The 26738-nt window shown below is 36.3% G+C and overlaps 2 protein-coding genes across 5 annotated transcripts in view; both read left to right on the forward strand.

Moving 5' to 3' along the window:
* ADK (adenosine kinase) overlaps positions 1-26738 on the forward strand; it is a 537819-nt gene that overhangs the window by 92713 nt on the left and 418368 nt on the right. The gene's annotated exons all lie outside the window — the stretch shown is intronic.
* Positions 24281-25258, forward strand: LOC122493475 (pterin-4-alpha-carbinolamine dehydratase-like). Its single transcript, XM_043598132.1, has one exon. The coding sequence runs from the start codon at positions 24512-24514 to the stop codon at positions 24824-24826; it is 315 nt and encodes a 104-aa protein (XP_043454067.1). The 5' UTR covers positions 24281-24511; the 3' UTR covers positions 24827-25258.

Consider the following 26738-nt stretch of genomic DNA (forward strand, 5'->3'; position numbering starts at 1 on the left):
TTTAAAAGAATAGAATTGAACTAGTTTTATTTATATAACAATCCTATCCTTTGTTATCTTTAAAACATACTATATCCTTGATGTTTTTTTATATGAGTAAAAACTTTGAATCAATATATAAATATTTTGCTGGGGTTCTTATAGTTTTTATCTTTTAGTCAGTTATTTTCTCACAATCTTTAAGGATAATTAACCCATCTCCCATTAGTCTTTGAAGAAATCTAGAGTGAACTTTCTTTATATTATTGGCTACTTAAGTCCATGTCATTTTGAATTTGATTTAACCTATGTGTCACATGTATAGTAGTGCTTTCCAATGTTAGTACTTCATGTATTATTTAAAGTTTTCTCAAAAACTGTGGAACCTCTTTTATTCTCCTTGACTAACTCCTCTTCACCTTTTGAGGCTTAACTCAGATATTCTTTCTGGTAGTCTTCTCTATTGTACACTCTTCCTGTACTCTGGGGTTAGTTTGGTACAAACCAACAGGCAGACCAGAATTAAAATCCTGGTTTCATAATTCCTACTTATGAGACTTTGGGTTACTTATTCTTTTAAATATTTCCTCATCTAAATTATGAGAGTGATAATCCTTAACCTTACAGGATTATTATGAGAATTACGTATATTTAATGTACATGTAGAGAATTCCATGATGCCTGGCATGCAAATAACTACTTCTGCTTTTATTTATTTATTTTTTTTGTTAATATTCTTTCTAGACTCAGTACTTTGAGCACAAGGTTCATATTTCATTCATCTTTGTATCCCCAGTGGCTGGCACATGGTAGAAACTTAGTAAATATTTGTGAATACTTAAAGACTGCTTTAGTCCGCAGAGTATCTATGATGGTTTCAGTTCATATGTTTATTCGTGTATTTTATCATTAAGTGGGTTTATTCACAATAATTTTGGTTATTCTTGGTTTCACTACAAGGTTGATGATTAAACAGCTTTGTTATCCAAGTTTTGTTTTCATGAATGTAATCAATTTTAACAGCAGGCTCCTTATGAAAATCAGAATCCTGAGTTAAAATTAAGTGCCTCTCTCATTATTCCTCAAATATTATCAACCTAAGTTTCCTTAGTAGAGAGCAAACAAGCTTTCTTTTATTCTTCAACATTTGGATTGACTTTGTATATAAGTGCCTCTAATTCTAGTAGGCAGCTGGTGTTGGTGATTAAGTTTGGAATGATTTGTGTGACTGCCCCCTTAGGTTTGGATTCTGAGAGAATTTTTTTAATGCCAAATTTAGTTTTTTTTAATTAGAATTTTTTTTCTTTAAATATGTGATAGATGAGAGAATAAACTTTTCCAGAACTAATTGTCTCCAAAGTCAGGATATTTGCATACTATTTGTAGGTATACAGACACCCAAACAAAGTAACAGACACCCAAAACAAAATGACTTAATCTATAAATACAATAAATTTGGAGGTAAAGACTGGTTAATTCAGTGCTTCAGGAACATCATCAAAAAGCCCTTTCTGGATGTAATTTGCAGCCTTTTTCTCAGTTTGATCCTCAGCAACCCAGCAGGACAACTTTAAAAATAAACAAAACAATTTACTGTCTCTAAACCAGAGAAGGTAGAAAAATGTATTCAGAAGAATGGTATACAGTATAAGCTGTTGCTTTGGTTAGTGCTTTATATTTGAAAAGAGATGGTGCATATTTTTAGAGGATCACAATGGGGAAGCTGATCACATTTCTGCTGCCTCCTGAAAACCTGATTTATGGTATAGTTTTTCGGTGGGGGGGCAGAGTTTAAAGTCTTAGTACTTTGAGGATTTTATTCTAGACTAGTATAAATCATTACTTAGTAAAACTTGTTTAGAATTGTTTTACTGAGTCATTTAACAAAGGTAGGATTAGATCTTCTCCATAAGAATATTAACTCACATGCAAAGAGGTATAGATTAGTCATTGATGAAAGCAATGACTTTGGGTTCAGTCCACCTTGAAGAAAGAATAAAAGTAGAATCAAATAATCTCTGGAAAAAGCAAGATGGTCTGTCATATTCTAGTACTTACTATGTGTAAGAATGTTTAATATTAGTAGGTGATTGTATAATTAAAATATTCTAATTTATGTATCTTTAAATCAGTTTGTAATAGCCAAACCACAAAAATTCAATTTCCCTTGCATGTGAAGAACTTTTTAAGTAGAAAGCTCTGCCTTAATTTTCATGTCATATATATTTATGCTTTTCATTTCTCTGCAATGCTTTTTTTTTTGTTAAAGTGAGACTTGGAAAGTAACAGTCATAATGTTTCAATTCCTGAGATGTGGGTAATTTTCATCCTCTCTTCAAGACTTTCATATTATTTTTATAATGTTTTTATTATTTTTTTTTATTTTTGAGAGAGAGAGAGACAGAGTGCGAGCAGGGGAGGGACACAGAGAGAGAGGGAGAGCGAGAATCCCACGCAGGCTCCAAGCTCAGTGCAGAGCTTGATGCAGGGCTCAGTCTCACGATGGGGAGATCACAACCTGAGCCAAAATCAAGAGTTGTACGCTTAAGTGACTGAGCCACCCAGGTGCCCAAGACTTTCATGTTATTTTTAAGTGTATTGTTATCATTTGCATGTTTCTTATTTCCTTTGTTGATTCTAATTATGCCCTCAGGAGTTATCATAGTATAAATTTATTTATTTATTTATTTATTTATTTATTTATTTATTTAGAGTATAGCTGGCACACAATGTTACATTAGTTTCAGGTGTATAACATAGTAACTGGGCAACTCTATATGTTATACTGTGCTCACCACTAGTGCCACTGCCACCTGTCACCATATAACATTATTATGGTACCATTGAGTATATTCCCTCTGCTGTACCTTTTATTCCCATGACTTATTTATTCCAAAACTGGAAGCCTGCAAGCATATTATAAATTTATTATGTTTTCTATATATTTATTATGTCATCAGATATTTAAAAGTGATTAAATATTTTTTAGGGGTAGAAACTTTCATTTGTGTTTCCAAGACTCAGTAGGCCATTATATTTGTTGACTGACCTGACTGAGAACTTAATGTTTATCAATATTTCATTGTGTTCCAACAGTTTGTGTAGTGAGACAATTTTTTTTGTTCTTACCTTAGATTTGTGGTCCATAAAGTATACTCTAATAAAGTTACGTATTTATTTTCATAATTGTTTTACCTGGTCGTGCATAAATGAAATATTTTTTTAATTGTAATCATTTAACCTTGTAAATCCATTGTTAAGGATTTGGAAAAACCAATATTGTATGAGATGAAACACTTTTTTTTTTTTCAAAGATTAGTAGAGGAAGCACTTCTTTTTTTGTTCATTTCAGATTACACTGGGAAACCCCTATGTGAAAGTTCTATTAACTGTCCCATTCTCTTTGGAATGAGTTATTGATATTTGTAAAACAAAATTTATCAGTAAGACTGTAAGATTCTGTTGGATTCTGGGGATCATGTCATTGACTTTGTTACTGGTATTGTTGACAGCATTATCATTGTTATTAGCCATTAGCCCTTGATGTCCACATTTGTATGGCAGAGTAAATAAAGCTATTATATAGGTTGATTACAGGAATGACTTAGCATACAGTTTACTGTCAATCTTTAGGAATTTTATTTAGAAAAATTTTTTTAAAGACTTAGGGTGTTATGGCTCTAAGCCTCTCTGCTTATGGCCATTTTTATGTACAAAAAACTTTAGGGTGGTAAAATTGTGTTTTATCATGAATGATTGATTTAAAATGAATGATTCCATTTCCCATCCACAAAGTTTTTCATAAGGTATTATTTAATGTTTAAGTTATGCCATTCTCTTACAGCAGTAATGAAAATGTCCTCAGGTTCTTGAATATTTTCAGCTATAGAAAACATTTAGTGTACAATTCCTTTATTTTTGGTAAAGAATAAACTGAGGCATAGAAATCATAATTGGTAGGGAAGACTGGTACTCAGGTCTTCTTTTTTAGTCCATTGTTCTTAGCATTTTACCAAATTGTAGTCAATTTTCCAATATATACATATGGAAACATTGGGTTTTGAATTGATGCCCTTTCAGAAAGCAGCAGATTTGTTCTTTATTTTTGGACTATTGATTTTTAGTTTGAATACAGGTTACATAGTTCCATAGTTATTAAGTGATGTATCCCTTATTGTTATGACCTCTTTTGAAGTTATAGTAGTATTTCATCCTACGAAGAATAGGCGACTAGAAATTTTTTTTAATTTTTTTTTTAACGTTTATTTATTTTTGAGACAGAGACAGAGCATGAATGGGGGAGGGTCAGAGAGAGGGAGACACAGAATCTGAAACAGGCTCCAGGCTCTGAACTGTCAGCACAGAGTCTGATGCAGGGCTCGAACTCACAGACCGGGAGATCATGACCTGAGCCGAAGTCGGCTGCTTAACCCACTGAGCCACCCAGGCGCCCCCCTCAAATCCTTTTCAAGATTCAGAATTTTATCTGGGAAACTTTGATCTCTGTTAAAAAGCAAAATTGATCTAAGTAAATTTGAAGATCAAATTAGCTTTTGTTTGCTCATTTGTGAATCTGGTAGCATTCCATCTGATGAAGGCTGGCTGGGTCCAAGGACTCAGAGGAGGGCCTGTAGGACCACCCAAGAGAGTCCTTGGCTTTGTGCAAGGTAGAGATCAAAGGTGAGCCAAGAGGAAGTGAGAGCAGAGTTTATTGAAGATATAGAGTGTAGATACGAACAGAGCATCAGGGAGATTCAGAAAAGAAAGAAGAGTGATTCTTGTCTTTGCTGGGGTCATGGGGTTTTTACTGAGGAAGGTTGTTGGGTGGTCTCCATAATCCAGGAATAAAGAGTGTTTAGGTGTCTTGATGAGTCCATGGTCTTGGAAAGTTCATGACAACCCTGCCTGGTCACTCCTTAGATTATCTGTTGTGTTTGTTGGGAGACTCCAAAGAAATTATTGTCCTCTCCAAGGAGGACATATATTGTCTGTTCTATAACATGTGTGTATGTCCTAGCAAAAGTAGAGGTGGGAAAGAAGTGGGAAAAAGAAACAAAGGAACAAACAAACAGCTGTTCATGGCGTTCCTTTAGTTCCCCTATCTCATATGTGACAATAGAAGGGTGTCCCGTTGAGCTGCAGGAAAGGAAAGGTTTTTAAGGATAGATAGGGAATGGAAAGAAGGAAATTATTAGCAAAGAATCCTGATCAGCACTACAAGGTAATCCAGTGATAGACCTTCTGTTCCCCTTACAAGTGTTGCTGGATCGAGGAGTGCAACAGCCAAGAAAGAATTCTTGAGAAGTTGTATGGTGCAACTTAGTTTAGTTTATTTAAGTAGCACAGGGATGGGACCTGTGGGCAAAGGCTGCACTTTTGCTTTATGAAGCTTGTGGTTATATGCTTAGAGTTTCAGGGGGGAGGGACATGCAGGGAGTATTAGATTATAAATGTTTTCTTCGAATTTCTACTTGTAAAACTGTTTTTGTAAGATTTTTCTGGTGCTTATCATTCAGTTCCGTATTAACTATTGGTGAAATGTACAGGCAGTCTTGAGACCCTTTAAGAATGTAGCAACCAGCACTTATTTGATCCTTATCAAAATTATGCAGGCTATAGGTCAGCCTTCTGGGTTAAAGGTGAACATCTTTCTGCTTCTATCCTTCATCAGGAGGACAACTTTGCCTAAAACAATGCAAACTACAGGTTAGCTGGCTAAAGGTCACATTCTTGGCCTGGTGGAGGGGGCAAGGAAGGATGTTGTTAAAACTCTAGTTAGGTTCTGTATTAAGTCTTGGTTTGCTAATGTGGTGGCTTAACATAAGTGACTCCATTTTGGGCTCATGGTTTTGTTTTTAGCATTTCAGTGATTCATGAACTGGATAGCATCCAGTCTAACAGATGGAAAGAAGATTCAAAGGGCACCTGGGTGGCTCTGTCAGTGGAGTGTCCGACTCTTGATTTTAGCTCAGGTCATGATCGCAGGGTTGTGGGATCAAACCTCACATTGGGCTCCATTTTGAGCACGGAGCCTGCTTGGGATTCTCTCTCCTTCTGCCCTTTTACCCTCCTTGTGCATGCACACTCTCCCTCTCTCTGTCTTAAAAAAAACAAAAGGCTATCCAAGGAGCTGTACAAAATGAAAGATTTTTATAGGCAGGAGGGAGCAGGAACAAGACAGTTTTACTAGGCAAAAAGACAGGTTGGTTTTTGCAACCAATGGCAGGGGTCTAATCAGGCAGATTTGCTAAACTACTGCTGATCAGGCTGTTCCTGATTGGGTTAAATATTTCATTTCTGGGGAAGCTAAAACTGTAATTAAATCTTGCTTTGGTGATGTCACTTAACATAAGTGACTCCAGGTTAGGCTTGTTGTCTGTTTTTAACACCTAAATCTAGGTTTTATGCAGATTTTATGTCAGAGGAATTATTAGATCATTTTGTAATTCCCTGTTTTCTTTTGTCTTTTCTAGATTATGAGCTAAAGGCAAGGGTACTTTATCTCTCTATCAGGGCTTGGCACTATACCAAATGTATTCTAGAAACTCAGTACATTTTAATGAATATATATTATGTTTAAATGTCTCCAATTCTAGGGGCACCTGGGTGGCTTATTCAGTTGAGCATCCAATTTTGGCTCAGGTCATGATCTCACAGTTTGTGAGTTCAGGCTCCGCATCAGGCTCTGTGCTGACAGCTCAGAGCCTGGAGCCTGCTTCAGATTCTGTGTCTCCCCTTCTCTCTGCCCCTCCCCTGCTCTCGCTCTCAAAAATAAATAAACATTAAAAAAATGTATCTCTCTCTCTTAAATGAATATTAAAAAAATATTTTTTTAAATATCTCCAACTCTATCCTTCCTTTTTTTTTCATAGTTCTCGCCCGGGATGTTACAGTAGCACCTCATATAACTGTGCCTCCAGTCTCACCCCTTCTCCTGTCCTTACTTTACATTCTTCTTTTAATGCTTTTTGTACTTTTGTTTGTTTCTGTCCTACTGATTGTCCATCTTTCTAAAACACTGATTTGTCCCATCACTTGACCATGTTATTAAAACACTTTAATAGTTCTCCCATTGCCTACAGGATGAATTTTAAGTTATTAAGCATGACTTTGGAAGCAGATCTGAATCTTGCTTTCCCTTTTGGCACTATTCCTACCAACAGCCTTCTACCTTTAGCCCTAGTAAGAATTAATTGCTTATTTTTGTATCTGTGCTTTTGCACGTGCTGGTCTACCCTTCTCGAGTGTTAGCTGCCCGATAATTTCAAAATTTAGCCGCTTCCTCTTCACCTCTGATAAATTTGTTTCTGTTATACTATAATTTGTCTGTGTTATCTTCTGTATTAGACTAAACTTCTTGAGGCCTGTGGCTATTTCATATTCAGTTCTTCTTGTGTGTAGTACATAGAACACTGCTTGTTGAATGCTGTTGAAGTGAATTAAATGCCTGTGGATTATAGAATAAGTATTACTTGAATTAAGAAGGTGGTGCTTCATGGGGTGCCTGGGTGGCTCAGTCGGTTGAACATCCGACTTTGGCTCAGGTCATGATCTCTCTGTCCTTGAGTTCAAGCCCTGCATCGGGCTCTGTGCTGATGGCTCAGAGCCTGGAGCCTGTTTCAGATTCTGTGTCTCCCTCTCTCACTGCTCCTCCCTGGCTTACACTCTGTTTCTGTCTCTCTCTCTCTCTCTCAAAAATAAACAAACAAAAAAAATTACCAAAATTAAAAACACAACCTTTTTTCTGATTTTGTCTTCTGTTTGTTTGTATTCCTTTCCATAGTTGTTACATGTTTATTTGGCTCACTAAAATTGGGAGTTAATTTATGTTTTGACACTTATCCAGCATATTGTTAGTACTCAGAAAGCTGTTATTGTTAATAAACCTTTAGATCAGCCTTATTAATTTCAGCTGATAATTTAGACACACCCACACTTTTGCGGATGAGCACTGGGTGTCATATGTAAAAGATGAATCACTGGGTTTTACTCCTGAAGCCAAGACACTGCATGTTAACTAACTTGAATATAAATAAAAACAAAATTAACCCTAAAAATAAGCAAATAACAGACAATTCTACTTTTTGTGAGGATTATTATGTTCGCATCTCATCCTTTTCTTTGAATAGTATAGATGTATTATATGAAAAATATAAATTATTTTTATATTAAAAATGTCTTTTTTATATTAGTCTTTTTTTAAACTAAGACCACAAGGGTAAGTTCTGAGGAGATTTTATCCTAAATGGCATCATAGAAAGTTAACTTCTTAATAATTAAGAAACAGTGCTGCAAAGTTGGCTCGATTTTAAAGTGTACTTTTGCTTGCTAATTAAGCTACTTTTCATCATTAATTCATAGTACTTTAAAATGATTCCCTATTGTTATGCAGTTTTTTCAAAGAAGCGTTAGTAAGGTAGATGTAGAAAATTATTTTAAAACTAAAGTGATACCCACCAGATGGTGCTATTTTGCCTGTTTTGTTTGTGCAGATACAGAGGATGAATGAATACAGAGCTTTTAAAAAGAGTATGGGAGATCTTCTAATATTTTTAGGGCATAATATTTTGGGGGTGGAGGAGCTCAGTGGAAAATATTCAAATGTAAACTTATATTCAGTACTGAATTTTATCTTAAAGGTAAAAACTATTGCTGGTTACATGCCAGAGAAACTTCTATATAGTCTAAAATACAGTAGATATTTTTAAGTTTGACATAATGTAAATCCTGTTGACTGTCATAATTCCACAAGCATGAAAAATGTAGTTATTTCTAAAAGGAATTCTGTATAACTAAAATTTATGTTTTAGTTTTCTTTACATTTTCAAGTAAACAATATTACTGAGTTACATACTTACAAATTAAGGGAAACATTTTAATTATTTTATGTGTTCTTGAATATTTCCAAATGAAGGAGAGAAAATTAGGCTTAAATTCATTATTTTTACAAATGAAAAGGATGATCATTCTAAATTAATTTATGTATTAAATTAATTACATAATTAAATTAATTATGTATTAGAAAGTAGTATGTGGTGCACTGTTCGTTTAGATGCTGAAATTGAATGTTCATTATAGTTAAAAATGGCTAGCTAGGGGCGCCTGGGTGGCGCAGTCGGTTAAGCGTCCGACTTCAGCCAGGTCACCATCTCGCGGTCCGGGAGTTCGAGCCCCGCGTCAGGCTCTGGGCTGATGGCTCAGAGCCTGGAGCCTGTTTCCGATTCTGTGTCCTCCTCTCTCTCTGCCCCTCCCCCGTTCATGCTCTGTCTCTCTCTGTCCCAAAAATAAATAAACGTTGAAAAAAAAAATTAAAAAAAAAAATGGCTAGCTAATGAAATACATTTTTCAGTGAAGTATGAAAGATTCAGCCAGTATTTCTAGGATTTTAATTTACTTAAAAATTTATTTATTTATTTTGAGAGAGAGAGAGAGAGAGTGCATGCACACACGTGAGTGGGATAGGGGCAGAGAGAGAGGAAAAGAGAAAATCCCAAGCAGGCTCCATGCTGATACAGGGCTCGATCTCATGCCTCTGAGATCATGACCTAAGCTGAAATCAAGAGTCCAATGTTTAACTGACTGAGCCACCCAGGTACCCCTTACTTTATTTACTTTTTCTGATCTTATTATCACTTGTTTTTATTTGTGTCTGGCCATGAGATTGAAGCATGAAAGTATGTAGGTGTCATTGTAACTATTTCCCAAAGTCATTGTTGATTATACCAACAATTACTTTTTTGCAATGTGTGAAATTAGAGATTGAAGTTGTTTTTATTTCTTTTTAATTTTTTTCATGTGTATTTATTTTTGAGAGAGAGAGAGTGTGTGAGTGGGGCAGGTTCAGAGAGAGAGAAGGGGAAACACAGAATCCAAAGCAGGCTCCAGGCTCCAGGCTCCAAGCTGTCAGCACAGAGCCTGACGTTGGACTCTAACTCATGAATGGTGAGATCATGACTTCGCTGAAGTCGGAAGTCAGAAGCTCAACCGACTGATCCATCCAGGTGCTGCAAGTTGCTTTTATTTCTTAAATTTGATTTTTTTCTCTGGAAAGGTACATGTGTTACTTTGAATTTAGTGAATGAAACATATCACCATAGGCTAGTAAATATAGATAGATTTTCTTATGTTCCTAGACTTTGTGCATGAGTAGTTTAATCATAACTATATTAACATCATCTTCATAATACCCTTAAGATTATGAACCACCGTATTGCTTTATCCTATAGCATTTGTTTGTTTGTTTTTCTTTGTATTATAGCTTTGGAATCAATCCTTCAGATCTCTTCTGTAAGAGGATAAAGTTCCTCTTCCATTAAGACAATTCTTTACATATAGTAGATGATCTATATATATTTGTTACATAAAGAGTAATTTTGGGGCACCTGTCTGGCTCAGTTGGTAGAGATTGTGATTCTTGGGGTAATGAGTGTAAAGTCCCATGTTTGGTACAGAGATTACTTAAATAAATAAATAATTTAAAGCTGAGTGATTTTGTTATGCCGAATATTATAATACAAAGGAAATTATTTCAATAGCTTTTCTTCCTTGTAGGAATTTCCATAGTAACAAAGAATATTCTATATTCTGTTGTTTTTACCTTATACTCTTTTTCTCAGATGGCTTTTTTTATAATTTTATTTTGTTCATTTTTTTAATGTTTATTTTTGAGAGAGAGAGAGATCGTGCACGTGTGTATGAGCAGGGAAGAGGCAGAGAGAAAGGGAGAGAGAGAATCCCCAGCAGGCTCCAACAGTGTGGAGCCTCCCCTATTGGTGTGGAGCCTCCACACTGTTGGTGTGGAGCCTGATTTGGGGCTTGATCTCATGAACCACAAGATCATAACCTGAGCAGAAATCAAGAGTCGAATGCTTAACCATCTGAGCCATCAACATGCCCTGAGATGGCTTTTTATAGTTGGTTTAAAAAGGATCATCTCACTGAAATATCTTAGAATCATAATAGTGATGCATTCTATCATAGTAAAGTTAGGTGTATTTTCATTAAAAAGATTAAAAATCTTGACATCATTCTGGTTTCATGTAGATCTAGAGAATTACAGATGATCTAGTGTGGTACAGGGCTTCTTGGAGAAGGTTTCCTAAGACCTTTTCAGTGGGTCCATGAAGACAGAACTGTTTTCAAAGTGATACTTAGACATTGTTTGCCCTTTCCATTCTCATTTTCTCACTAACGTAAGTATTTTTCCAGAGGTTCCATGATATGTGATATTGATCAAATGCATAAGAGAATCTAGCTATCTTCTATGAAGCCAGACATTAATTATAAAACAATATTACTCTTCTCACTCAATTTTTAAAATTTGGAAATAGTTATTTTTCATAACATGTTATGTATGTTAACATTTAATGGTTCTGTTTAAAAAAATTAATAAACATTTAGAAATTTTGTTTTAATTTTAATATGGTCACCAGGGATAGATATAAAAGCTCTTTGAAGTACTCAATACTTTTTTTAAGTATAAAGAGGTCCAGGGGCGCCTGGGTGGCGCAGTCAGTTAAGCGTCCGACTTCAGCCAGGTCACGATCTCATGGTCCGTCGGTTCGAGCCCCGCGTCAGGCTCTGGGCTGACGGCTCAGAGCCTGGAGCCTGTTTCCGATTCTGTGTCTCCCTCTCTCTCTGCCCCTCCCCCGTTCATGCTCTGTCTCTCTCTGTCCCAAAAATAAATAAACGTTGAAAAAAAAAAAAGTATAAAGAGGTCCTGAGATCAAAGCATATGAGATCTTCTGATCCTAATTCTTTATCTTCATTTTACCAGTGAGGGTACTCTGAGACTCAGAGGGGGTTAAATGGTTTAGTCATGTATATTCAACCATTTTTGGCTTAGCTGATACTTCCATCACTGACTTCTGACTCCTTTGATTTAACTGTTTCACGATTTAGATATTTCCAACCTCGCACCAACTCTGAGCTCCTTCAACTATTTTTTTCGTGTGGTATTTTAACTAACTTTATTAAGTGCATGAGCAAGTTGGGAACATTCACCTGATTCTTCAGCTACAATAAAATGGTGTCCTTTTTTTTTTTTTTTTAGCGCATAAAATATCTAGTATAACTTTGCTATAAAGTGTGAACTTTCTAGCAGGAAAAGGGAATTGATACATGAAATAGTGTAGCCTTAGTGTCAAAAAATAAATAAATAAAGTTGAGGGCAAAGAGGTAGCCTCTCATATTTTAGAGACTCTTTTATTATCTTCTTTACTTCCCTCCTACCCTGGCCCCCCATCAACAATAAAACATTGGATACAAGCTTCCCTGGACATTTATGGCAGTCCACTCATAGAAGAACAAAGTATTCTATCCTTAGGTTTCAAACAGTAAGAGGATAATAATTCTATATTGCTCTTTTGTTAGCCGTATATTATTTCCCATGTTGAAACTCATGATTGAGAGGATAGATTCTAAAACCATCCTCCCTCCCCCCTTTTTTTAATTGTTGAAGGAATTTAAAATCATGTCATGAAAATGGATTGAAAACCTGGGTAGTTTTAACTGAGAAGAAAGAAAACCAGGATATATATGATAAGCCTCCTTCTGCATTTGAAGCACCTTCTTTATGTGCACATGAGATTAGATCTATTGATTTATTTGCGAAACCTCAAGGATAGAACAACTAATGAGTGGATGGTATAGACTGAATCATTTTAGCTCAATAAAGGAAGACTTTCTAGTAGTAAAGAAATGCAAAAATTGAATAAACTTGTTTTGGAGGTAATGAATTCCCTTTCTCAGGAGGTGTTATAGACTGGATTACTTGGTAGGAATTACTTGGTTGGCACACGAATCAAGAAGGTATAGTTAATTGGATTAAATGACCTTTTAAGATTCTTTCTATTTTTATATGCTTGGTATATTTGTTGAAAATAACTTTTAATTATAAGAATTTTATTTACTTTTTAAATAAGAGTTAATTTTAAAAGGACAATTGGTTTAGTAGATATATTCCACCCTTATATCAACTAGTCAATAGACCTGAAGACTTTATGGATCTGTGGTCTTGCCATGAGCATTAAAATTGATTTTCTTGAGTGTGTGTTTTATTTATTCCTTTCATTGCAAGCATTTGAAGAGATGATTGATTGGTAGCAAAAATTTGGAAGAGGAAAGGATGATAAGCATTAGAAAGGAAAAGCCATTTTGAAGATGTACATTGATTTGATATTTTGGGGTTTATTTTCTAATTTGCTTATGATCATAAATATTTTCTGCCTCTTATTACCACTCTTTTCTGTTTCTTTTCAATATATTCCAAACTATCCATGACCAATATTTGTGTGAAATTGTCCTTAATTGTAGGTGGTTTTATAAGTAGTAGAGTCCGTCGTAATATAATCACTAAGATGATGACTGCATTAAAACATGTTGTATAACTTCCTAATTTAGGAGAGTATTTTGGGAGAAGAGGAGAAATAGGTCTACCCTAATGTTTCTAACTCTTTTTTTCTTGGGGTACTAGAGGGAAATACATACTCTTACTATTACTAGAAATAAATGGATAATCACAAAATATTTGGCTTTATTTTCATTTGGGAGTAGGTATTTGTATTTCTGTATATAAGCATGTATCTTTATATATCACATATATTTTTAATACTTCCAAAAAGAATTTGAGATCTTATAATGTGTTATTTTGTACACACACACACATGTGCACACTGAGTTTTATTTGTTCATCAGAGAAGGCCTGGCATAGGATTTAAGTTAAATTAGCTATAGGGTTCAGGTATCAAGTGAGTGAGTAAAATGAGCCAGTTTGAAGCAATAGATACTGATTGATTGATACATTATAACCTCTTTTCAAAGGAAGATCCATGGCACTGTAGAATCTTGCCTTCAGTTATACAGTGTAAATAAGATTGCCATATGTGATATTTAAATAGTTAAGAAATTAGACCAGAACTGAAAGAAAGGGTTTCCTGTATAATCTGCTGTCATTAGACAAATTAAGTGATTGTTCCATTCTGCAGGTATGGTAAGGTTGTGTTTTATTAATTAATTAATTAATTAATTATTTATTTATTCATCTTAACTATGTGTAAAGCTTGACTTTAGACATTGGATACAGAGCATCAGTTTTCCTTCACTTATAGAGTTCACAGTCTAAGACAGATTTGAATATTAAATTTCTTATTCAGTAAGTATTTCTAGTAAAAAGCTTATAATATGGAGTCTAATGACTTAAGTTCTTATTCTTTTACTTTTTATTTATTCATTCAGTTAACATTAGTTATAAATGCTTATTACATATCCCAGAAATGTAGAGATTAGTAAGATATAACCTTGCCTTAAAAATTCATTCTCTTCAGGGGTGCCTGAGAAGCTCAGTTGGTTGAGTGTCCGACTTTGGCTTAGGTCATGATCTCGCAGTTCGTGGGTTTGAGCCCCACCTCGGGCTCTGTGCTGGAGAACTCAGAGCCTGGAGCCTGCTTCAGTGTCTCCCTCTCTATCTGCCCCTCCCTCACTTGTTCTCTCTCTCTCTCTCTCTCTTTCAAAATAATAAACATTAAAAAAATTCATTCTCTTCAGGAGTATTAAACAGGCAATAACTAGCTATCATACAGTGTGATAGATAACTGCTATGATTAAATTATGTGTCAAATCCTATAAGAGAAGTAGATTCCTCTAGCTGTGCAGGATGCAAGAAGCTATCTCAAAGAACTGATATTTGAGCTGGGACTTGAAGAATGAGTAGAAATTAGTTGGGAACAGAGGAATCAACATGAACAGAGGATTAGTTAATCTATGTTAATAGGTTCTGCATGAACCCACAGTATAGAGTGATCTGCATGAACACACAGAAACATGAGTGAGTAGTGTATTTGGAGAATGATCAAGTATTGTTTAGTTTGGTTAAAACACTAGGTATGTTGTGGAAGGAGTGGAAAGAGAAAAAGCTACACATGTAGGTTGGGGCAGATTGTGAGAGGTCTTATATACTGGGCAAAAGGTTTTAGGTTTATATATGAGAGGTATTTGGGACCTGTGGAAGGTTTTTAAGCAAGCAAACATGCTTAGTTTGCATTTTACAAAGACAGTTGATAGAAAATAGGATGAGGTAGAAATAGAGGCTGGAGGTGCGTATACTAATTTGAAAACTGTTCGTAGTAGAAATGAGTAAGATAATGAGGATCTGTTATAGGGAGGTAGTAGTGACTTTAGAACAACACAGGGGATGGATTCAAAATATAGTTCTGAGGTTTGAGTTGATGGGATTTAGTGACTGATCAATGAAGAGAGAGGGCATCCAGGAAGATTTTAAAATTTTGTCTTTGGCATCTGTATAGATAAATAGTGATGCTATTATCTTTGAAAGTAAAAGCAATATGATTTGGAAGAAGTTATGAATTTGGTTTTGTAACGTTGAGTTTGGAGGAATAAATCTAAAGGAATGTTGGAGGTGCTTAAGTTGCAGGTGGAGGAAATGCCTCTCCAAGAGAAGAGAAGAATTAGGAGAGAGGTAGTAATTGTTAGGTATATCTCAGCCTGTTATTTATAGAATATGAGACATAGAATTATTTTCTGATTTGGAAATGAGCAATGTTTTAGTTATCTCAAATTCTAATTTCGTAGTGCAAAAATCACAACAATTATGTATATTATGGGCCAATAATATTAATTAAAATTTATTGAGTGCTTGCTATGAAGCTTAGCTAAAATGCTAAGCATTTTACATTCATCATCCTTTAATCTCATAGCAGTGTGACTTAAATATTACTATTATCCGGATTTTCAGAAGGGTATCTTGACCAAGATTTTATAAGTGGCCGAATGGGTTTTCAAACAAATGTCAGTGTGACTTTACAGCCCAGGCTCTTAACCACTATGCTATTTGTATGTCTTATAGAACATGAGAGCTGAAATGGATCTAAAGACATCTAGCCCTACCCTATAATTAAATATATGTCATAGCTGAAATCTGTAATTTTGGTTAAGATTAGCTATTCAGTTTACTTAATAAAAAGCTTACCCACCAACCATTCATTACTCCTGTTGTCCTTGTGGCAGATCCTTGTGTGTGTGTGTGTGTGTGTGTGTGTGTGTGTGTGTGTGTGTGTGTGGTGTGGGTAGGCTGACCCCTCTGCCATGTGAGTTGCCTTATCAGTCTGGGTCAATCTTGTTTGTCCCATTTTTTGTGCTAGTTAGTTAAGAGATGAGCATGTGACTTCTGTCTGGCCAGTGAAACATGAGGGGAGGCTTGATGAGGAGCTTCTGGGAAAGGTCCTTAGCCTTGCATTTCTGGATGTTATCCATATAAGTGGGTGCTTAGAATTCTGAGAGCTACTTTGTAACCATATGAGGGCTAGTTGAGTGTAAAATCAAAACCCTACATAGCAGAGTGAAAAGATGGAGAGAACCTGGATCCTTAGTGATATTTTTGAGCTGTTAAATTACCCAATTCTAAAGCCACCCTAAGTCTTATGTGAAATTGGAGGAAGTTTATTAGGCCACTTTAAATTGGATTTTTTTTTTTTTTCATATTTACCAATGAAAGGAACTGAACTATGGTCTAAAGTATCTACCCTTCACCTGAAGTACAAAAAAGCCGTGGTGGGGGCGCCTGGGTGGCTCAGCTGGTTAAGCATTCAGTTGTGGCTCAGGTCATGATCTCGCATTTTGTGTGTTTGAGCCCTGCGTTGGGCTCTGTGCTGACAGCTCAGAGCCTGGAGCCTGCTTTGGATTCTGTGTCTGCCATTCTCTCTCTGCCCCTCCCTTGCTCATGTGCATGCGCTCTCTCTCAAAAATAAATAAAGATTAAAAAAAAGCCATTGTAAGGCTTGCATTACTATTAAGGTAAGCTTGAAACTGGAACAGTTTTTGTGTCAATGTTCGGTTTTAGTGTCTACACCTAATTTTATTGGGGTAGAAGCTAGAAATGCTCGTGTTCTAGAAATTAGATGTTATATGTTAAAGTAGCAAAATGTCATTGAGGAAATAAGATGGATTATTTTGATAATAGATAAAAGGAATAGGAAACTGCTCTTCAAGTTAGGGTAGGAAATCGATATGGGTTTAATTTGTAGTCAGTTAACAAGTTTCAGGGTTTCTCTCATAGACCCTTCCAAGGCCCTGAGAGGATCCCAAGCAATGTGTTTACATAGCTATATTTTGGGGGGATAAAATTGTCAAAGGTTAGATATTTTAACCAGTTAAATTTCTATTTATTTTCACTTTGACTTACTGGGTGGCATTAGAGTGGTCAGAGGCATTTCTGGGATCTGGTTATGGGGAAGTATAATGGGATATGTTTAGATGGAGTACATGTTTTGCAGTTATTTCTGCATATTGTTAAGTTCTTACTAGCTGTTCTGGCGTAGGTATGACTCCCAGTATTATTCTTACTGTCCACTGTGCTGATGGCTTTGTGATATATAGATGCAAGGGCAGAGGTCTTAAAGCAATCTAAACATGTTCCTTGAGTCTGGTAGGAGAAAGAGGAAGGGAAATATCGTTTAAATATATGGACTCAGAAGATAGTCTGGAAATTTTTTCTAAATCTTAGAATTCATATATGAAAGAAAATTATTAGGAGTTTTCCTGAATCTGACAACAATCTTAACAGTGTTTATGACTTTATCAGTAATAACTTGTGAAACTGATAAAAACTTTTCTAAACTATCAAGAATAAAACCTGAATCAAACACACTAGCAGAAAGACTGAGTTACCTTTTTGTTTTCTTAATATTATAAAACTTTTATATGAAAAGGAAACCAAAAGTATGCAGTCAGAAATGTATGAAAATAAGAGCATATAGAGGTTGATTAAATAATTGATAAAAATATGCCAATCTTGGGATGCCTGGTTGGCTCAGTCAGTTAAGCATCTGACTCTTGATTTTGGCTCAGGTTGTGATGTCACAGTTCATGAGATCGAGCCTTGCATCAGACTCTGCACTGATAGTGCAGAGTCTGCTTGGGATTTTCTCTCTCCCTCTCTTTGCCTCTCTCTCTCTCTCAAAATAAATCAAATAAACATTAAAAAATGCCAGTCTTTCTTGAATTTATGATGTTTGTGGTATTTTGTTACCTTTTAAAAATTTGTAATTTATATTTGCAAACTGAATCTAACAATACATTGAAAGAATTATCGCCACAATCAAGTGGGATTTATTCCTGGGCCGCAGGGGTGGTTCAATATCCAAAAATCAATGTGACTTATCACATTAATAAAAGAAAGGATAAGAGCCACATGATCCTCTCAATTAGATGTAGAAAAAGCATTTGACAAAATACAGCATGTTTTCTTGATAAAAATTCTTGAGAAAGTAGAGATAGAAGGAACATACCTCAAGATCATAGAGGCCATATATGAAAGACCCAGAGCTAATATCCTCAATGGGGAAAAACTGAGACCTTTCCCCCTAAGATCAGGAACATGGCAAGGATGTCCACTCTCACTACTGTTGCTCAACGTAGTATTGGAAGTCCTAGCCTCAGCAGTCAGACAACAGAAAGGAATAGAAGGCATCTGAATGATCAAGGAAGAAGTCAAACTTTCACTCTTTGCAGGCAACATGATACTCTACGTGGAAAACACAAAAGACTCCAACAAAAAACTACTAAAACTGATACATGAATTCAGCAAAGTCACAACATATATAATCAACATACAGAAATCAGTTGCATTTCTATACACCAATAATGAAGCAGCAGAGAAATCAAGGAATTGATTCCACTTACAATCATAGTGAAAACCATAAGATACCCAGGAATAAACCTAACCAAAGAGGTAAAAGATCTGTATGCTGAAAACTATAGAAAGCTTATGAAAGAAATGGAAGAAGACACAAAGAAATGGAAAAACATTCCATACTCATGGATTGGAAGAACAATTATTGTTAAAATGTCAATACTACCCAAAGCAATCTACACATTCAATGCAATCCCTATCAAAATAACACCAGTGTTCCTCACAGAACTAGAACAAACATTTCTAAAATTTGTATGGAACCAGAAAAAAACCCTGAGTAGCCAAGTAATGTTGAAAAAGAAAACCAAAACTGGAGGCATCACAATTCAGGACTTCAGGCTGTATTACAAAGCTGTAATGATCAAGACAGTATGGTACTGGCAGAAAAACAGGTACATAGATCAATAGAACAGATTAGAAAACCCAGAAATGGACCCACAAATATATGGCCAACTAATCTTCAACAAAGCGGGAAAGAATATCCAATGGAAAAAAGACAGTCTCTTCAGCACACGGTGTTGGGAAAACTGGACAGCGACATGCAGAAGAATGAACCTGGACCACTTTATTACACCATACACAAAAATAAACTCAAAATGGATGAGAGGCCTAAATGTAAGACAGGAAACCATCAAATCCTGGAGGAAAAAACAGGCAATAACCTCTTTGACCTCGGCTGCAGCAACTTGTTGACATGTCTACAGAGGCAGAGGAAACAAAAGCAAGAATGAACTATCAGGACCTCATCAATATAAAAAGCTACTGCACAGCAAAGGAAACAGTCAACAAAACTAAAAGACAACCAACGGAATGGGAGAAGATGTTTGCAAATGACGTATCAGATAAAGGGTTAGTATCCAAAATCTATAAACTTATCAAACTCAGCACCCTAAAACAAATAATCCAGCAAAGAGATGGTAGAAGACATGAACAGACATTTTTCCAAAGAAGACATCCAGATGGCTAACAGACACAAGGAAAGATGCTCAACATCATTCATCATCTGGGAAATACAAATCAAAACCACAATGAGATACCACCTCACACCCATCAGAATGGCTAAAATTAACAACTCAGGCAACAATAGATGTTGGCGAGGATGCAGAGAAAGGGGAACCCTTTTGCACTGTTGTTGGGAATGCAAACTGGTGCAGCCACTCTGGAAAACAGTATGGAGGTTCCTCGAGAAATTAAAAATAGAACTATCCTATGACCCAGCAATTGCCCTACTAGGTATTTATCCAAAGAATACAAAAATGCTGATTCAGAGAGGCACATGTATCCCAGTGTTTATAGCAGTGCTATCAGCAATAGCCAAAGTATGGGAACAGCCCAAATGTCCATCAATTGATGAATGGATAAAGAAGATGTGGTATATATATACAATGGAATATTACTTGATGATCAAAATGACTTAAATCCTACTGTTTGCAACAAAATGGATGGAACTAGAGTGTATTATGCTAAGGGAAATAAGTCCACAAAAGTTAAATATTGTATGATTTACTCATGTGGAATTTAAGAAACAAAACAGATGAACCTAGGGGAAGGGAAGGAAAAATAAAATAAAAACAGAGAGGCAAACCATAGGAGACTTTTAAATACAGAGAACAAATCGAGGGTTGGTGGTGGGTTGTTGGGTGAGAGGATGGGCTGAATGGGTGATGGGCATTAAAGAGGGCACTTGTTGGGATGAGCACTGAATGTTGTATGTAAGTAGTGAATCACTAAATTCTACTCCTGAAACCTTTATTACACTATATGTTAACTAACTTGGATCTAAATAGAATAAAAAAAAATTTAAATAGAAATTTGTAATTTAACGAGGCTTATTTTCATATTTTAAATACATATTTCACATCTAATTTGTGTCCTTTTCCTTAAAAAGAGTTCCCCAAGTTTTAGAAGTTACTGGTCCATAAAACCTGGATCCACTCCTCAAAGGAAACACAAGCTAAGATTTATTTTGTGGGGGCACCTTGGTGGCTCAAAGTGGGTTAAGCATCTTACTCTTGATATTGGCTCAGGTCATGATCTCACAGTTTGTGAGATTGAGCCCTGCATAGGGTTTTGCACTGGTAGTGCAGAGCCTGCTTGGGATTCTCTCTCCCCTCTCTTTCTCTGCCCCTCCCCTGTTTATGCAACCTCTCTCTCTCTGTCTGTCTCTCTCTATGTCTCAAAATAAGATTTGTTTTGTGTAAGTGTTGAAATAGGTACTTCAAGTGACAGTTAAGGGAGTCCCATGTTTTAGTATTATGATAGATGATAAAGGTAAAAATTTTGAAAGATTTGGGGTAGAATGGAATGTAGCTGTTTAAACATCTACAGTGGGTTAGAGTGATAATATCTTCCCTTAAATTTTGTCAGATTTTTCTAGTACATGGCTATGGCAGCTTTGATGATATTTTCTTCATTAATGTTTTTCAGAAATTAGAATGGGGGAGATCTGATGAGGGGAAAGAAGGCCTTTACTGTGTGCCAGCTAATGAAAACAGAATCACTCCCTGTTGTATAATAAAGAATTTGGTTTTTACCCTGGGTTCCTGGTATAGAGCAACTAAAACCCATGGAATATCCCAAGTGACAGAGTGTCTTTGTTATTTATGAGCTACTAGGATTGCTGTGCTATCACTGTCATTATTCTAATGAAGTGACTCATGGTGGGCCCCTAGCTCACTTCTGAAGGGGGGCTGATCAACCAGGAAGATCAAATCATGTGATTATTTAGAGGGTTTGGACTCAGAACTAGCCCACCTCTGGGAAGGGGGTTTGGAGATTGAAGTCATTCATGTGGCCAATGATCCAATCATTGTAATGACATCCCAGTAAAAACTCTGGACAGTGAAGCTCAGTGAAACTTCCTTCTTAATGAACAAAATACTTTGCAGAAATGTGTTGTACCCTGATTCCACGAGGGGAGGGCATGGAAGGTCTGTGTTTGGGACTCTTCTAGACCTCGCCTTATTTGTCTCTTCATTTGGTTGTTCTTGAGTTGTATTATTTACAATAAAACTGTAATTGTAAATACAATTGACCCATGAACAATATGAGGATTTAGGGGTGCCGATTGCCCATGCAATTTAAAATCCATATATAACTTTTGATTACCCCAAAACCTAACTACTAATAGCCAACTATTGTTGATTTACACATATTTTGTATGCTATACATATTATATACTATATTCTTACAATAAAGTAAGCCAGAGAAAAGAAAATGCTGTTAAAACTATATGGAGGAGAAAATACAGTACTGTAAAAAATCTACTTGTAAGTGGACCTGCACAATTCAAACCTGTGTTTTCAAAGGTCAAACTGTATAGCACTTTCCTCAGTTATGTGAGTCATTCTAGTAAATTATTGAACCTGTGGGAGGGTAATAGAAAACTCCAAATTTGTATGTAGTCAGAAGTGTGGGTGGTCTGATGTGAGGGAAACATGCTGTGAACTGTGTCCATTAACTTGTGGGATCTGTGCTAACTCTGGGTGATTAGTACCAGAATTGAATTGCAGTACACTAGTTGAGGTTGAAAGAGATTCTAAAATTAATTGCCAAAATACTGAATCCAATTTAGGACTTGGTAGTGTGTAGCACTAAACAAAATACATGAACAAATTTCATATGAAGATGTTCAACTTCATTCATTGAAGGTAGAACATTTTAATTTTTGGCCTCTACTGTGTTCCAGTGTTTCATTGTCATGAGATGTTAATCACTAATTCACATGTTGTATCAATTAGGATTGAATTTGCATATGAGAAAGTCCAAAATTACAGCAACAGAAGCAAGATAGAATTTAATTTTTCTTTCATGTAATAGAAGTCTATAAGTTGGTAGCTCAGGTTGGCTTGACAGCTTTACAGTCAACAGGAACTGAAGCCCTATCTTTACTATGCTGGCTTCCATTTTTAGGGTCCTCTTATAGTTACTATTACTTTAAGACATGTTAGGTCTTATACTAGATCTTGTCCTTAGTCTATAAAACAGACCCAGTCCCCAACCTCATGGAGTTTTTAATGTGTGAAGAAGCATCCTGTGAAACAATGTGTAGTAGGCTTCGAATAGTGGCTTCTCCTTGGGAAGGATAGAGGTGATTTCTGAATAGGATAGATTAGTAGCAAAAATAATAATTATGATGATATAATCAGAAAACTGTGAGTGAATCTATTAACCTTAAAAATAAAACTGCCAGTTATTTTATCAGCAAAAGTGGGTTTGTTTGGGAATAGTAGAGAATTGCAATTAGGGACAAGCAAGCTGTGGCAAAACCATAGACAAGTCCAGCAAATAAAGAAAGTTATGCTCTTTTATAGGAGAAAGTGGAAATTAGGAACTTTTATAAACAAAAAATCCATTGGAGTAAACTGGGAGTTCGAGTACAGTGACTTTCATAGGGTGAGTTGTGACAGTCTCTCATTGGCTAGGCTGTTGCCTGGGGACCAGGAGAACCTTTCTTCCTCCTGCTGAGTTAGTAAAGCAGTAGCTAAAATAGTATGGATTTGCAAGATTCATCTCTTCTGTTGGGTCTGCATTTGACCACCAGTGGTAGGGTGCTCCCCATCTGTACTCCTGGCTCCATTTTAATGAGGTTTCTCTTTGTGAATTTTTACAAAATAAGTGGTAAGATAATCATATAGTATGCTAAAGGAAATAATAAAAGAATCTGTATAAGATACAGAGGTAGGTGCGCCTGGGTTGCTTAGTTGGTTAAGTGTCTGGCGCTTGATTTCGGCTCAGGTTATGATCTCACACCGTTTGTGGGTTTGAACCCTGCATTAGGTTCCCACAAACCACGCCCCCCAACCATCCAACCGCACCACCCCTGCTCCACAACAGCTCAGAGCCTGCTTGGGATTTTCTCTCCCTCTCTCTCTGCCCCTTCCCTGATTGCACTCTCTCCCTCTCTCAAAATAGATAATAAAATAAACTTTTTAAAAACCTTAATAAAAAAAAGATACAGAGCTAGAGGTAATGATTAACTTCCAGTAGTATCAGTATTGAAAATCAACAGGATAGTCTTTCAAATGAGTTGAAAACCCCTATCTGGTTTCCCTCTGAGCCTCCTTTTTATTCACACTTTAGTTTTCTGGTTAGCCCCAGAATTTCTTGGTTGTGTCCTGCCTTCAGTGCTTACATAATTTTCTCTCTGGAAGTTTTTGCCCTCCACAAGAAGCTAACTTTGGTTTGCTTTGAAAATTCAAGATTCCTTAAAAGGTTATCTGAGAGCCTTCTTGATCTCCATCATGCTAATCTTTCCGTTGCTCACATTAGTACTTTTTGCGCTTTACTGAAATTATTTTTGGTTTACCATTTCCTTTAAATTGTATATTATTTGAAGATAGAGACTGTGTTTTAATTCTTTCAGCGCTACTGAAAATAAAATATTTACATGAAAAAATTTTTTTAGTGTAGTGTGCTTAACCGCATATGTGTTGTGGGATTGTTGAGTGTAATGGTCAAGAAAGAATTCTTGAGACATTTTATGGTGCAACTTAGTAAGTTTATTTAAGTAGCATGGGGTCAGGACCTGTGGGCAGAAAGGGCTGCACTTGCTGTATGAAGCTGGTGTTATATGCTTAGTGCTCAGGGGGGTTGGGGACATGCAAGGAGTATTAGATCATAAATGTTTTCTTTGAGTTTCTACTTGTAAAACTACTTTCACAAGATTTTTCTGGTGTTTATTATTCAGTTTGATATTAACTATTGGTGAGATATACAGGCAGTCATGAGACCCTTTTCAGAATGTAGCAACCAGTGGGTGATGCCGCCCTCCTGCCCCACAGCCACCTGCTGCTTGGCCACATCCACACCTGTGCAGTGCTCAGGATGGCTGGCAAAACACAGAGGCTAAGTGATGAGGAGAGGAACCAGCTGTTGCCAAACCTGAGAGCTCTAGGGTGGAACGAGCTGGAAGGCAGAGATGCTATCTTCAAGCAGTTCCATTTCAAAGACTTCATTTGGGCCGTTGGCTTCATGATGAGGGTGGCCCTGCAGGCTCAGAAACTAGACCACCATCCTGAATGGTGTAACATGTACAGTAAGGCCCACATCACCCTGAGCACCCGTGAATGTGCAGGCCTTTTAGAACAGGACATAAACCTGGCCAGCTTCATTGAACAATTAGCAGTGTCCATGACATAGGCCCTGCCCTTCCTCTTTGAAATCTTTGGGGGAAGTGGAGGGACTGATTTGGGAATCCAGGGAGGGAACTGGGGAGCCCTGAGATGTTCTACAGCCAGAATTGCCAAGTGGACTTCTCTGCCTCCGTTTAGGGGAGAGTCCTTGCTGTGGTAAGAGGAGATGTCAGCCTCACTGCCGACCACTCTTTATCCCCAGCGCTCTGGCACACGTATGCTAATCGAGTACGATCTTCCCCTTCTGTAGGACTTCCCAACAACAGTAATGGTCTTCTTGCCAGGCTGTGTCTTGCTCCTTTTCTGATTCATTTCCCAAGAAGCTGTGTCTAAGATGCACAGTCTTATCTTAGAAACCAGGACCCTAAAGTCAACCCCCTGGTATGTGACAGAAACACGTGTACTTTTATGTCTCAAATAAAACTATTGTTTCAATTGGGAAAAAAAAAAAAGAATGTAGCAACCAGTGCTTACTTGATCCTTATCTAAACCATGCAGGCCTTCTGGGTTAAAAGTGAATGTTTTTCTGTTTCTATCACTATCATTCTTTGGGCCTAAATATATAAAAAACTGTAATTTTTAAATATTTGGAAGCATTATTTTCCTTTAAAAATCTGGGGGTTGGGTCATTTGTTCCACTTAACTCTGTTATATAATTTTATAAATTTTATTTTATTTTTTTATTTTTTTTTAAATGTTTATTTATTTTTGAGACAGAGAGAGACAGAGTGCAAGTGGGGGAGGGGCAGAGAGAGAGGGAGACACAGAATCTGAAACAGGCTCCAGGCTCCGAGCGGTCAGCACAGAGCCCGACGCGGGGCTCGAACCCACGGACTGTGAGATCATGACCTGAGCTGAAGTCGGACGCTCAACCGACTGAGCCACCCAGGTGCCCCTATTTTATTTTATTTTTTAAGGATCTTATTTTTAAGTAATTTCTATACCCAATATGGGGCTTGAACTCACAACCCCAAGATTCAGAGTTGCATGCTCTACTGACTGAGCCAGCCTCGCACAGCACCCCCACACGCCTTTTTTTCTCTAAAATTTATTTTAAGTGCATTTGTACTGAGCATGTACGTGAAAGTTTTGTTATATCTTTGAAAAATACTAATATAACTAATAAAGTTACTAATACAGGGGTGTCTGGGTGGCTCAGTTGGTTAAGCAAACGACTCTTGATCTCAGCTCAGAACTTGATCTCAGGGTTGTGAATTCAAGCTCCACATTGGGCTCCACCCTGGACGTGAAGCCTACTTAGAAAATGAATGAGTGAATGAATGAATAAGTGAATGAATGAATGAATGAATGAATAAATAATAAAATAACTGATATAAACTCTTAACAGCTTTTTTTCCTGGAGGCTGTAACTTCAGTAAACTCTTAGTCTATTTCCTATTTTTTAGTTACTATAAATTATAATTTCAAAATTATAAAATTCACCCTTTTTTGGTTCCATGTTCCTTTTTGGTTCATGGTCCTTATGAAAGATCAAAGTGATTTATAAATATATAGAAAGCAAAAGTTCCCCACATATGTTTTCCAACATTTTCCTTAAAGAGTATTTGATATAGACAAAAGAATATGTATCATGTTTTGAAGCATACCAATGAAACTAAACCTCATGAACCTATCACCCAATTGAAGAAATATGATATTATTAATAGCTTCGAGACTCCTTTCATACTCTGCCTAGAGTCATTCTCCCAAATCCTCCACAGAAGTAACCATACTCTTGAATATAGGTTTGGTATTTTTTTTTAACATAATTCATTTTCTTTATAATTTAATTGTGATTATGTATTCCTGAACAGTATGTTTTTTAGTTTTGTTTTTAAACTGTATAAAATTAATACTTTTTTGTATATATCTGTGATTTATCCTCGTTGATACATATAGCTATAGTTCATTGATTTTCA

The sequence above is a fragment of the Prionailurus bengalensis genome, chromosome D2 (genome assembly GCF_016509475.1).
Source record: "Prionailurus bengalensis isolate Pbe53 chromosome D2, Fcat_Pben_1.1_paternal_pri, whole genome shotgun sequence".
Classification (NCBI taxonomy): domain Eukaryota; kingdom Metazoa; phylum Chordata; class Mammalia; order Carnivora; family Felidae; genus Prionailurus; species Prionailurus bengalensis.

Excerpts from the sequence above, each read along its gene's own strand:
- LOC122493475 (XM_043598132.1), top strand. The coding sequence starts at position 24,512 with ATGGCTGGCAAAACACAGAGGCTAAGTGATGAGGAGAGGAACCAGCTG.